This window comes from Panulirus ornatus, chromosome 2 (assembly GCF_036320965.1).
Source record: "Panulirus ornatus isolate Po-2019 chromosome 2, ASM3632096v1, whole genome shotgun sequence".
NCBI lineage: Eukaryota > Metazoa > Arthropoda > Malacostraca > Decapoda > Palinuridae > Panulirus > Panulirus ornatus.
In genome coordinates, this window is record NC_092225.1 from 101,083,172 (window position 1) to 101,097,062 (window position 13,891).

The 13,891-nt window shown below is 40.2% G+C and overlaps 1 protein-coding gene across 3 annotated transcripts in view; it reads right to left on the reverse strand.

Annotated features, from left to right (window-relative positions):
• Positions 1 to 4,546: 4,546 nt before the first annotated feature.
• l(3)mbt (lethal (3) malignant brain tumor) overlaps positions 4,547 to 13,891 on the reverse strand; it is a 49,331-nt gene continuing 39,986 nt past the window's right edge. For all 3 annotated transcript variants that reach the window (XM_071680759.1, XM_071680748.1, XM_071680752.1), the window contains exons 9-10: positions 13,083 to 13,890; positions 4,547 to 7,759 (exon numbers count right to left, since the gene is read on the reverse strand). In XM_071680759.1, coding sequence (XP_071536860.1) covers positions 5,663 to 7,759; positions 13,083 to 13,890 — 2,905 coding nt within the window. In that variant the 3' untranslated portion in view covers positions 4,547 to 5,662. The remainder of the gene's footprint in view (positions 7,760 to 13,082; position 13,891) is intronic.

Below are 13,891 nucleotides of genomic sequence, written 5' to 3' on the forward strand. Positions count from 1 at the left end.
TCTGCTGGTTTCTTTTGCTGCCTTACAAATGACTGACATATAAAATGATATTTTGCTGTTTCTGTCACTGGCATGGCTGGAGGATGACTGATTGAAGGAAGAAATTATCATGCACAGACACCTTGTCAACAACCCAGGTTCAGTGAGTGTGGCCTTGAAATAGAAGCTTGAAACTTGATGTATAAATTAACTTCTCAAGGAGTTGTCCCACTTCAATAAATATTCATCTAGTGAAGGTAAGAGGATAAATTTTGTCTGATTTACCCATGAAATGGCAACAATTGTTAAACCATATAGTCTATATTACATTTTTAGACTGTAGCATTTTGGTCAGGAATGTTACCCACATTATAATATGGGTCCCAGTGACATGTATAACAACTGATTACTAGAATGACAGATCTGGAATATATTCTTGTCACTGTACAAGGTTCAAGTGTAATTCTCTCACTTTTCTTTCCATTTGCCTCAGTAGTGCTGTTATACAAGCAGTTTGCCAGTCCTCTGGCACCTAATCTTGGGTCATACTTACTTGTACTTTTGAATATCCTGACTATCCATACAATAATACTATCACACACTTTTCGAGAAACTCAATTGTAGTCTCATCCACTCTAGCTGCTTTGTTGCACTTTGTCTTACACAAGGCTTTCATCAGCTCCTCCCTTTTCTCTAAACTATTTGCCAGGACTCTCTCATTTTGTGTATATTATCATCCCAAACACAGAGCATCTGCCACTCTGTCTTCTAACACATTCAGCAGTTTCTTGAAATATGCACTCCATCTCCTCGGTTGTTAGCATCTTTCCATTCGCTACTCTCACTGATTTCTCCATATCTTCTCAAATTCTTTTCTTTTTACTCATCTCCATAAGAACCATTTTTGTATTTGCCCTGAAGTTTGCTAATACTCTCACCTTATTTCTCTTTTGCCATCTTTAAAGCCTCTGCACATACCTCCTTACCTCATGTATTTTTCTCTTTCACACCTCCTGAATTTGTACTCCTTTCCTGCTGGTGCTGCCCATACACATCTTTTTTTTGCTACCAACTCAGTTCCTTATTCCATCATTGATCACCACCCTTTCTCAGAGGGCCACATTCCATCCATTCCTTGCTCACTCCCCTAATTATGTTTAGTGTCACCTAATGCCTTTTTATCTTGTCTGCCTGCAAGCCTGTTTTCCATGCTCACTCACTTTCACTACACTCTTCTCACCCATGTCGGTTCCTCACCCATGTCGGTTTTCGAAAGCCACTACAAACTTTCACACTCACCTCTACCAAGAAATGATTGTACATCCCACCAGGTGCCCTTCTTGACACATTAATATCCAGTTGTCTTTCTTCTGCATGCCTGTCAGTTAGTACATAAACCGGTAACGTCTGTTGATCCCAGACCCAACTCACCAGTGTATAAAGTATTAACCTTTTTTAAAGGGGATACTTCCAGTCATTTTTTTCAGTATATATATCAAGCTGTTCACCATTTTCGTTAATACTGGGTACATTATCCCTTCCAACAATGCCCTCAAGTGCCACATCATCCACTTTTGCATTCATGTATCCCACCACAAATACTTGATCCCATGCATCAGAAATGGTGCGGCATTCAGCTCCTCCTAAGAGACTTGTTTTGCTTCCATGTTTAAATATTGACAGTATCTCTCTTTTTTTTTTTTAATGTTTTCCTCCTAACCCATACCAGCGTAGAAAAATCACCCCCTAACATTCTTTAACACATTCTCACAAACAGAAATGTCACTACTTATTTTGCTCCTCTCCTTACACTAACCCTGGACTTTACCTGTCAGATATTCCCAAACCTTTCTTCCCTCTTTCTGTGATCATAGTTGCATTTGGTGCCAGAACATATAGGTTTCTTTCCCAAAACATAGTTATATATGTTTAATCATTAAGTATATGTATGTAAGTAGGAGAAATGGTCAATGGCTTTATTAGATTACATATTAATTGATGGGCATGTAAAACAGAGACTTTTGGATGTAAATATCCTGAGAGGGGCACCTGCTGGGTTGTTTGATCTCTGTCTTGTGGAGACGAGGGTGAAGATTTGTAGAAGTTTTCAAAAGAGAGCAAACATTGTCAGGGAGAAGAGAGTGGTAAGATTTAAGTAAGCTTGGAAAGGAAATTTGTGTGAAGAAATACCGCAGAGAGATTGGGTGTAGAATGGCAAAAGTTTGAGAGTAAATGATGGGAGTGGTTGAGGAATTGGATGTATTCAAGGAAGCAGTGATGGCATGTGCAAGAGATACATGTGGCATGAGAAACATGAGAGGTGGGCAGATTAGAAAGAGTAGTGAGTGGTGGGATGAAGAAGTAAAGTTACCAGTGAAAGAGAAAAGAGGCATTTGGGTGGTACAAGGAAGTAGTGCAAATGACTGGGAGATGTATTAGAGAAAACAGCAGGAGGTAAAGAGGAAGGTGCAAGGGTTGAAAAAAGGGCAAATGAGAGGTAGGGTGAGAAAGCATCATTAAACTTTAGGGTGAATGAAAAGATGTTTTGGAAGGGGTTAAATGATATGCAAAAGACAAGAGAACAAATGGGAACATCGGTGAAGGGGGCAAAAGGGGGTAATAACAGGTAGTGATGGAGCAAGGAGGAGATGGAGTGAGTATTTTGAAGGACTGTTGAATGTGCTTGATGATAGAGTGGCAAATGTAGGGGGTTTTGGTTGGGGTGGTGTGTGAAGTGAGAGTCAGGGAGAGTGGTTTGAAGAGAGGTGGTGGTGAAAGCTTTGCGGAAGATGAAATCTGGCAAAGCAGTGGGAGTGGATGGTATTGCAGATGAATTTATTAAGAATGGGGGATTGTGTTGTTGATTGGTTGGTAAGGATATTCAGTGTATGTATGGATCATGGTGAAGTCCCTGAGGATTGGTGGAATGCATGTATAGTGCCATTGTATAAAAGCAAAGGGGATAAAACTAGAAAGGTGTTCAAACTAGAGGCATAAGTTTGTTGAGTATACCAGGAAAATTATATGGGAGGGTGAAGGCATGTACACAACATCATATTAGGGAGGAGCAGTGTGGTTTCAGAAAAGATGGAGGATGTGTGGAGAAACGTGGGAGAAATACCTAGAAAACAGATGGATTTGTATGTGGCATTTATGGATCTGGAGAAGGCATATGATAGGGTTGACAGAGATACCTTGTGGAAAGTCTTTATGAATATATGGAGAAGTTTTTATTGAGTGGAACGTATGTGTACGAGTAGGAAAAGAAGAGAGTGATTGGTTTCCAGTAAAGGTCGGTCTGTGGCGAGGGTGTGTGATTTCACCATGGTTGTTTAATTTGTATATGGATGAGGTGTTGAGGGAGGTAAATGCAAGAGTCTTGGAGAAAGGGACAAGTATGCAATCTGTTGGGGATTAGAGGGCCTGGGAAGCAAGTCAGTTGTTGTTCGTCAGTGATACAGCATTGATGGCTGATTCAGATGAGAAACTGCATAAGTTGGTGACTGAGTTTGGAAGAGTGTGTGAAATGAGAAAGTTGAGTGAATGTGGATAAAAGCAAGGTTATTAGGTACAGAAGGGTTGAGGGACAAGTTAGTTGGGATGTAAGTCTGAATGGAGAAATATTGGTGGAAGTGAATTGTTTTAGATATCTAGGAGTTGACCTGGCAGCAAATGGAACCATGAAAGCAGGAGTGAGACATGGGGGGGGGGGGGGGGGTGAAGTTCTGGGAGTGATGAAGAATATGAGGAAAGAGAGTACATTATCTTGGAAAGTAAAAATGGGTATGTTTGCAGGAATAGTAATTTCAACAATATTATACGGCAGTGTAGTGCCAGGAAAACAGACAAAAAAGGCCACATTCATTCACACTCAAGTATCTAGCTGTCATGTGTAATGCACCAAAACCACAGCTCCCTATTCGCATCCACGCCCCACAAACCTTTTCCATGGTTTACCCCAGACGTTTCACATGCCTTCGTTCAGTCATTGATGGCACATCGACCCTGGTATACCACATCGTTCCAATTCACTCTGTTCCTTTTATGTCTCTCTCTCTTGTATGTTCAGGCCCAGGCCCCCCCCCAATCGCTCAAAATTTTTTCACTTTATCCTTCTACCTCCAATGTGGTCTCCTGCTTCTTGTTCTCTCCACCTCTGACACATCCTCTTTGTCAGTCTTTCCTCGCTCATTCTCTCCATATGTCCAAGCCATTTCAACACACCCTCTTCTGCTTTCTCAACCACCCTCTTTTGATTACCACACATCTCTTACCCTTTCATTACTTACTTGATCAAACCACCTCACAGCACATATTGTTCTCAAACATTTCATTTCCAAAACATCCACCCTCCTTTGTACAACCCTATCTATAACCCATAATGAGTTATTGTATTTTACTGTATGTGGCAGATGGACTTAGTTGTTTTAAAGCAAGGCAGATAGTTTTAAGCAGTCATTCAATCCCATGTACTCTTCTCTGGAAATTTCCCTTCTTCCCTAATCTCCCTTCCCTCTCAACACACATACATGCACCAAGTAATTTTGGAAGCAATGAAAAAAACACATGTATTTAATGTAATTCAAACATTTCTCTAGTCTTCAGCAGTTTATGTATCAACTGTGCATAGTCTATCTTCAGTACAATAATGTCAGTTAAGTAGAAGCTGTTTTATATACATAATATCATTGTAATCTTAAATTACATAAGCTAAGCTCACTGATACTACCTCTACACATGACTGGCAGGATTTCAGAATATTTCTGAAATCTGTAAACTACAGACCTTAATTACAATCATCATGGCAGTATGAAATTAAGTTATTTAAGAGATCATAATTACAGTTTTCAACATGACCAACACTGCTATTTACATCAACCAGGATCAGGCAATACAACACAGCCATCATATCCTGTTAGCTTTAAACTTGCCTATTAAAAAAAATCAAAGGTATATACACAAGCAAGAGCTTTATCAAATTATTAGCTGAAGCTGCTTAATCATAACTTAAGCATAATAGGTAGGTACAAAAAATGAAAAAAAGAAAAATGAGAATCACAGGCATACAGTCCACGTTCCACTGAGTAGCAGTAAATTATACTGTCAAAATACAATAATACCAGTACATAACTGATTGTCTAACCATGTGGAAAATAAAATTCCACATCAATGGAAAATAGGTACAACAACACACGTTATAAAACTGAAACATGGCGTGAAAGGAATATGTGGGCTCCCATAAAAAAAACTTATGTACAACACTTAATGATGCTTATGGAAGATAGTTCTTCACATATTCAAAACACATTATGACTAGAAGCATTATCAGTACGAGCCAACAATGCAGTTTATATATTATCTTTTTCAACACATAAAATACTGGAATGTGGACATTTAACATACATAATTCATGAACTTATGTACAAAATTGCTTTCCAAGCTTCATAAGCCCTATAAAACTGTTGTGACAATGTCACACTAATGTAAGTTGAGCTTTACAAAAAATATCACAAGTAAAGTCTCTCTTTGAGCTGCATGTCCCTGCATTAAACATTTGCACTTCCAATGAAAAAATGCCAACACCATCTGAAGTACACAAAAATGCAGAGCCATCACTTCACGTGATGGATTAAGTGTAAAGTACAGTAGGTGTTGGCATGGCAAAAGAATAATATACTTCTTACTATTTTTGTGACGAACTTCTCAAACACATAATAACTGCCATTATCTTGATTGCTGGACCTAATTTTATATGTAATAAACTAACTAAGTCATTTTGGGTCATCATTAAGAGAGCTTCACCATCAATCTGTTGTTCATTAAAGACTGTTGCCACTTGCTCACAACCAGGGATTCGTGCCACCAATTGCTGTACTTGCTCTACATCCCATGACTCGACATCAGACCGTTTGGCATCACCTAAAGAAGCAGTTAGGTGGCGGTGACGTTCCCAAGAGTGTGGAAGGGGAGCAGAAGGATGTGGATTGTAACCAGGATTAAAGACCGACTGATGAACCATCATGTCCATACCATGATCAGGAGGAGGAGCCTGTTGTGGTGTGAGGTTGTTTAAAGCTGGATGTGTAGAAGAGGTAGAGGGAGCTAGGCTTGTGGAGGACATAACAGTTGATGGTGTGACTGCACTGGATACCAGAGTATTTGTTGCTGTTATGGGCTTCATTTCCTCATTTGAGAGCTTAGGAACCTTTTGTGGCCTGTTAGGTTCTGGTGGACTAAGTTCATCAAAAAATTTTCTTCTCTTTCTAACACGTTTTTTCTGACAATCTGCTTCTTCAGTTTCACCATTTCCATCTTTATTTCCACTGTAAGGCCGAAGGTCCAACTTAACTCTTGGAGCAGCTTTACTCTTCTTCCTCTCAAGTGGAGGTTGTAATCTGTCAGGAATTATGCTGTCAAGATCTTTGTTAATGTTTTGGAATGAATAAGGGCAGCCATATGCAGTGTGATGAGTAGTATATATAGGGCCCTTGACATGACCAATTCCTTTACATCCTGGAGTCCCACAACCCATTCCTGAGTCTACATCCTCTGCCTGCTGCTCAGGAGTGAGAGGGGGTTGAAGTGCATGACCAGTTTTATTACACCACGATGGTGGGTGAATATCTGGGGAATCATCATCCACCAAGTAATCATACTCGTCACCCCATCCATCGAAGTGTATTTTCAATAGATAATCCTGAACATCAACTATGGTAGCAACACGGATTAAAGAGGGGTTCCGTTTATCAACAACCTCTAATTTCATATTCTTCTTGAATTCTCTTGGAGGCCTCGTCTTGAAAGCTCTTGCTGGAACAGCCATAGAATTGGTTTCTTGGAGATATTCATGCCAGTTGAAGCTCTCGGGGTTTGGATAGTCATTTGGGGGGTGAAGAATGATATTGTTTTCTGCACACCAGCCTACAGGATGGATGTATGGTGAAGATACTTCATTCCAAACATCAAAAGCTTTGTCCCACCCATCAAAGTGAATCAAAACACGGTTATCTAGCACATCAGCCACCGTAGCCACACACACCCATATATTCTTGCGATCCTCTGCCTCTAGTTTCATGCCTACTCGAAAGTTATTAGGAGGGATTATTGTAGAGCTTCCCTTATTTATAAATGCTTGTCTAGGTGCAGTCTGAGCTTTACAATGCTCTAAATAAGCTTTCCAAGAAAAGCCTATAACCCCAAGAGGAGGCTCCAATTGTCGGCCATTCTTTTCACACCAGCCAGCTGGGAAGATATTTGGTGAATCTGCATTAATCCAGTAATCATACTGATCTGAGTAACCATCAAAATGGAGTCTGAGCCTATAACCAATTATTTCTGCCACAGTCATCACACAAAACAGAGACTGGTGAGCGGGATCAATGGCTTCCAGTTTCATTCCAGGTTTAAACAAGTTTCTGCTAAAAGGGAAAGGTTCTGGCCATATTTTCAGGGGTGCAGCTTTTGCCAGTCCTTTAGCACGACCACAATGCTCAAGATATTTCACCCAGGAGAAATTATTTTTCCCGTCCTGCCATGGGTGCTGAAACCTACTAACAAGAGATTCAGATGTCAGTGAAACATTTTTAGAGTTTCTTGAATCATCATCACTTCCTCCCTGTGCACCTTCACCATCACTACGATTTCCTTCTCTTTTCCCTTCATTACCAACTGCCTGCTCTTCATCAGGTTTCTCACTTTGCTTGAGGCGTTTCCTCCTCTGCCGTTCCTTCTCCTGCTTCAAACGCTCCTTACCCCATTCCAGTTCTCGGGCATCATGCTCCTGAAATAACTCAAATAATAAATATCCTATCAAAAAGTACATGACTAACAATTACAAGAAATGCCTTAAAAATGTGATTATACATTCACAAATGTAAAGGATAACAAGCAGGGGTAACAATTAAGAAAATGAATTTTAAATCTGAGATGTTGATATATTCATTCCCAATATATCATTATATATACTTTGTCACTGTCTCCCGCATTAGCGAGATAGCAACCATTACTAACAGTAATTCTGAGTTATAAAGTTTAATAGTAGATACAGATTCACGAAAAATATGAAAATAGATGGATAATACATAGTAGAGTCGGTAATTTAAGAGAACAGAGTAAAGAATGAAAACACAAAAGGATTCATACAATGAATATATTAGAAATACATGAATGAAAGCCTTTTATGATGATCTGGCTATTTGAGTATATAACTTATGACAGCCTAAAGATCTAGGTAGAACTGTTGAAGACACAAAAGGCAGACTACAGTAGTAAACATGTACTGAATCACTGGCTGAAATTTTTAAGGCTACTTCAATTTTGTTTGTGAGGATACCAAACTCATAATTTGTGATCATGTCCAATGGGGAAGTTTAGTATATGATGAGAGTTTGAACTGAATGAATGGATGATACAGTTGAGGTAGAGGGGCGAATATGCACAGTTATCTCATCTGATAAATGAATGAAAAAAAAAAGCACTTAGAGTGGCAACCTATGTTCACTTCAGCATCCTTGATATAAGTTCAAGATGTGTGAAAAAATGATGGGCTGGATGCACTTATTATATTGTATGGGAATGTAATTTTGCATGAGAAATATATAGATCCAGAAAACATTATCATGATTGTGGAATTCTAAATTACTATCAGTTCATATAAACTAAACTCTGCCATAAAAAAATAAATAAAGTATATGCATATACACATGTACACAATTCATACTTCCTGCCTTTATTCATTCTCATCGCCACCCCACCACACATGAAATGACACCCCCCCCCCCCCACATGTGTGAGGTAGCGCTAGGAAAAGACAACAAAGGCCACATTTGTTCACACTCTGTCTCTAGCTGTCATGTATAATGCACCAAAACCACAGCTCCCTCTCCACATCCAGGCCCCACAAAACTTTCCATGGTTTACCCCAGATGCTTCACATGCCCTGGTTCAATCCACTGACAGCACGTCAACCTTGGTATACCACATCGTTCCAGTTCACTGTATTCCTTGCACACCTTTCACCCTCCTGCATGTTCAGGCCCCGATCGCTCAAATTCTTTTTCACTTCATCCTTCCACCTCCATTTTGGTCTCCCACTTCTCCTTGTTCCCTCAAACTCTGACACATATATCCTCTTTGTCAATCTTTCCTCACTCATTCTCTCCACGTGACCAAACCATTTCAATACACCCTCTTCTGCTCTCTCAACCACACTCTTTTTATTACCATACACCTCTCTTACCCTTTCATTACTTACTCGATCAAACCACCTCACACCAGATATTGTCTTCAAACACCTTATTTCCAACACATCCACCCTCACATCCATACAACATTGTTGGAACCACTATTCCTTCAAACAAACCCATTTTTGCTTTCTGAGATAATGTTCTCGCCTTCCACACATTCTTCAACGCTCCCAGAACTTTCGCCCCCTCCCCCACCCTGTGACACACTTCCACTTCTGTGGTTCCATCCACTGCCAAATCCACTCCCAGATATCTAAAACATTTCACTTCCAGTTTTTCTCCATTCAAACCTACCTCCCAATTGACCTGTCCGTTCATCCTACTATACCTAATAACCTTGCTCTTATTCAAATTTACTCTCAGCTTTCTTCTTTCACACACTTTACCAAACTCAGTCACCAACTTTTGCCATTTCTCACCTGAATCAGCCACCAATGCTGTATCATCAGCGAACAACAACTGACTCACTTCCCAAGCCCTCTCATCCACAACAGACTGCATACTTGCCTCTTTCTCCAAAACTCTTGCATTCACCTCCCTAACCACCCCATCCATATCAAAATTAAACAACCATGGAGACATCACGCACCCCTGCCACAAACCAACATTCACTGGGAACCAATCACTTTCCTCTCTTCCTACTCATACACATGCCTTACATCCTTGGCAAAAACTTTTCACTGCTTTAGCAACTTAACTCCCACACCATATATTCTTAATACCTTCCAAAAAGCATCTCTATCAACCCTATCATATGCCTTCTCCAGATCCATAAATGCTACATACAAATCCATCTGTTTTTCTAAGTATTTCTTACATACATTCTTCAAAGCAAATTCCTGATCCACACATCCTCTACCACTTCCGAAACCACACTGCTCTTCCCCAGTCTGATGCTCTGTACATGCCTTCACCCTCTCAATCAATACCCTCCCATATAATTTCCCAGGAATACTCAACAAACTTATACCTCTGTAATTTGAACATTCACCTTTATCCCCTTTGCCTTTGTACAATGGCACTATGCATGCATTCCACCAATCCCCAGGCACTTCACCATTAACCATACATACACTGAATATCCTTACCAACCAATCAACAACATAGTCACCCCCTTTTTTTATAAATTCCATTGCAATACCAAACAAACCTGCCACCTTGCCAGCTTTCATATTCCACAAAGCTTTCACTACCTCTTCTCTGTTTGCCAAACCATTCTCCCCTGGCCCTCTGACTTCGCACACCACCTCAACCAAAACACCCTATATCTGCCACTCTATCATCAAACACATTCAACAAATCTTAAAAACACTCACTCCATCTCCTCACTTCATCACTACTCATTATTACCTCCCCAACAGCCCCCTTCAACAATGTTCCCATTTGTTCTCTTATCTTTTGCACTTTATTTACCTCCTTCCAAATCATCTTTTTATTCTTCCTAAAATATAATGATACTCTCTCACCCCAACTCTCATTTGCCCTCTTTTTCACCTCTTGCACCTTTCTCTTGACTTCCTCCTGCTTTCTTTTATACATCTCCCAGTTATTTGCATTGTTTCCCTGCAAAAATTGTCCAAATGCCTCACTCTTCTCTTTCAATAACAATCTTATTTCTTCATCCCACCACTCACTACCCTTTCTACTCTGCCCACTTCCCACCATTCTCGTGCCACAAGCATCTTTTGCCAAAGCCATCACTACTTTCCTAAATACATCCCATTCCTCCCGTACTCCCCTTACGTCACTTGCTCTCACCTTTTGCCATTCTGCACTCAATCTCTCCTGATACTTCCTCACACAAGTCTCCTTTCCAAGCTCACTTACTCTCACCATTCTCTTCACCTCAACATTCTCTCTTCTTTTCTGAAAACCTCTACAAACCTTCACCTTCCCCTCCACAAGATAATGATCAGACATCCCTCCAGCTGCCCCTTTCAGCACATTAACATACTATCAATTAACACGTAATCCAATAATCCCAGACGCCTCACATGCCCTGGTTCAATCCATTAACAGCACATCAACCCCGGTATACCACATCATTCGAATTCACTCTATTCCTTGCACGCCTTTCACCCTCCTACATGTTCAGGCCCTGATCACTCAAAATCTTTTTCACTCCATCTTTCCACCTCTAATTTGGTCTCCCACTTCTCTTCATTCCCTCCACCTCTGACACATATATCCTCTTGGTCAATCTTTCCTCACTCATTCTCTCCATGTGACCAAACCATTTCAAAACATCCTCTTCTGCTCTCTCAACCACACTCTTTTTATTACCACACATCTCTCTTACTATATTATTACTTACTCGATCAAACCACCTCACACCACATATTGTCCTCAAACATCTCATTTCCAGCACATCCACCCTCCTGCACACAACTCTATCCAAAGCCTACGCCTCGCAACCATACATTGTTGGAACCACTATTCCTTCAACCATACCCATTTTTGCTTTATGAGATAATGTTCTCGACTTCCACACATTCTTCAAGGCTCCCAGAATTTTCACCCCTCCCCCACCCTATAATTCACTTCCGCTTCCATGGTTCATCCGCTGCCAAATCCACATCCAGATATCTAAAACACTTCACTTCCTCCAGTTTTTCTCCATTCAAACTTACCTCCCAATTGACTTGACCCTCAACCCTACTGTACCAATAACCTTGCTCTTATTCACATTTACTCTCAACTTTCTTCTTTCACACACTTTACCAAACTCAGTCACCAGCTTCTACAGTTTCTCACATGAATCAGCCACCAGCGCTGTATCATCAGCGAACAACTGACTCACTTCCAAAGCTCTCTCATCCACAACAGACTGCATACTTGCCCCTCTTTCCAAAACTCTTGCATTCACCTCCCTAACAACCCCATCCATAAACAAATTAAATAACCATGGAGACATCACACACCCCTGCCGCAAACCTACATTCACTGAGAACCAATCACTTTCCTCTCTTCCTACACGTACACATGCCCTACATCCTCGATAAAAACTTTTCACTGCTTCTAACAACTTGCCTCCCACACCATATATTCTTAGTACCTTCCACAGAGCATCTCTATCAACTCTATCATATGCCTTCTCCAGATCCATAAATGCTACATACAAATCCATTTGCTTTTCTAAGTATTTCTCACATACATTCTTCAAAGCAAGCACCTGATCCACACATCCTCTACCACTTCTGAAACCACACTGCTCTTCCCCAATCTGATGCTCTGTACATGCCTTCACCCTCTCAATCAATACCCTCCCATATAATTTCCCAGGAATACTCAACAAACTTATACCCCTGTAATTTGAGCACTCACTCTTATCCCCTTTGCCTTCGTACAATGGCACTATGCAAGCATTCCACCAATCCTCAGGCACCTCACCATGAGTCATACATACATTACATAACCTTACCAACCAGTCAACAATACAGTCACGCCCTTTTTTAATAAATTCCACTGCAATACCATGCAAACCCGCTGCCTTGCCTGCTTTCATCTTCCGCAATGCTTTTACTGCCTGTTCTCTGTTTACCAAATCATTTTCCCTAACGCTATCACTTTGCACACCACCTCGACCAAAACATCCTATACCTGCCACTCTATCATGAAACTAATTTAACTTATTAAAACATATTCTCTGTATCTCCCATAATGCAGAAGACAAGCAGAATCTCTATAACCCATGATCTCTAACCATTTTTACATATTACTCTACTAAGACAATCACACACCTTACCTCATCGTTCAATTCAACCTTTGGTCTTCCTTAACAGTTATTACCGATATAATCACTTTGTACAAAAATAATATACTTAAGACTATTTCAAATATTAATCAGAAAATACTTACATCTCCACATGCAATGGAGCAAAAGCTGCTATCTCGGAAGAATTCAGAGCTGAGGCCATAACAACCACAATTTTTACAGCGACATATATCATCTGATTCACGTGTAGACTTATTCCCTTGAGGTTCTGAGTCTTGAGAATTATCAGAAAATATTTCCTCATCTTTCAGTGCCTCACGATAGTTAGGTTTGCGAGCATGATGTCGAGGTGTCAACAATTCTGCCTTTTTGCTTTGATGGTTTTTAATTTCTTCTAAATCCCTATCTTCTACAATCTCGACTGCATTAAATTCATTCATTTTGAATTTCAGATCACTACCATCAAGTTTACCCACCCCATTTTCCCACTTTAAGAGGTCAGAAAACTTTATGTGCTCAGGCTTAACATCATCGCTGACTGAAGAGTACTCAGACTTCAAGGTTAACTTAGAATCTTTAAAATCTGTGTCATTATTCAAGGGTTTTTCTACAATGCTGTCTTCTACATTTTCTTCTTTAACTTGTTCTTGTGTATCATTTTTAGCCTCTCTCATTGGGCTTGAACTTCTTGTTGGTTCCTCTGATTTGCAGAGAACAGTTCTCAATACATCCTTCTTAACTTCCACAATCTCTGGCTCATCATCATTGCTCTCAGACTCATCTCTTGTGTTGTCGTCATCTACATCCAAGCATTCAGATAGAGTTTTTGGTCTGTGCTGACTATCAGAAAGTTTTTCTGGTATCAATGGATGAGAATCATTTCCATTTCTGTTGTCCTCTAGAGCCCCTCCCAAAGTGCTCACAGCCCTCTGGAGTATATCATCTTTCTCCC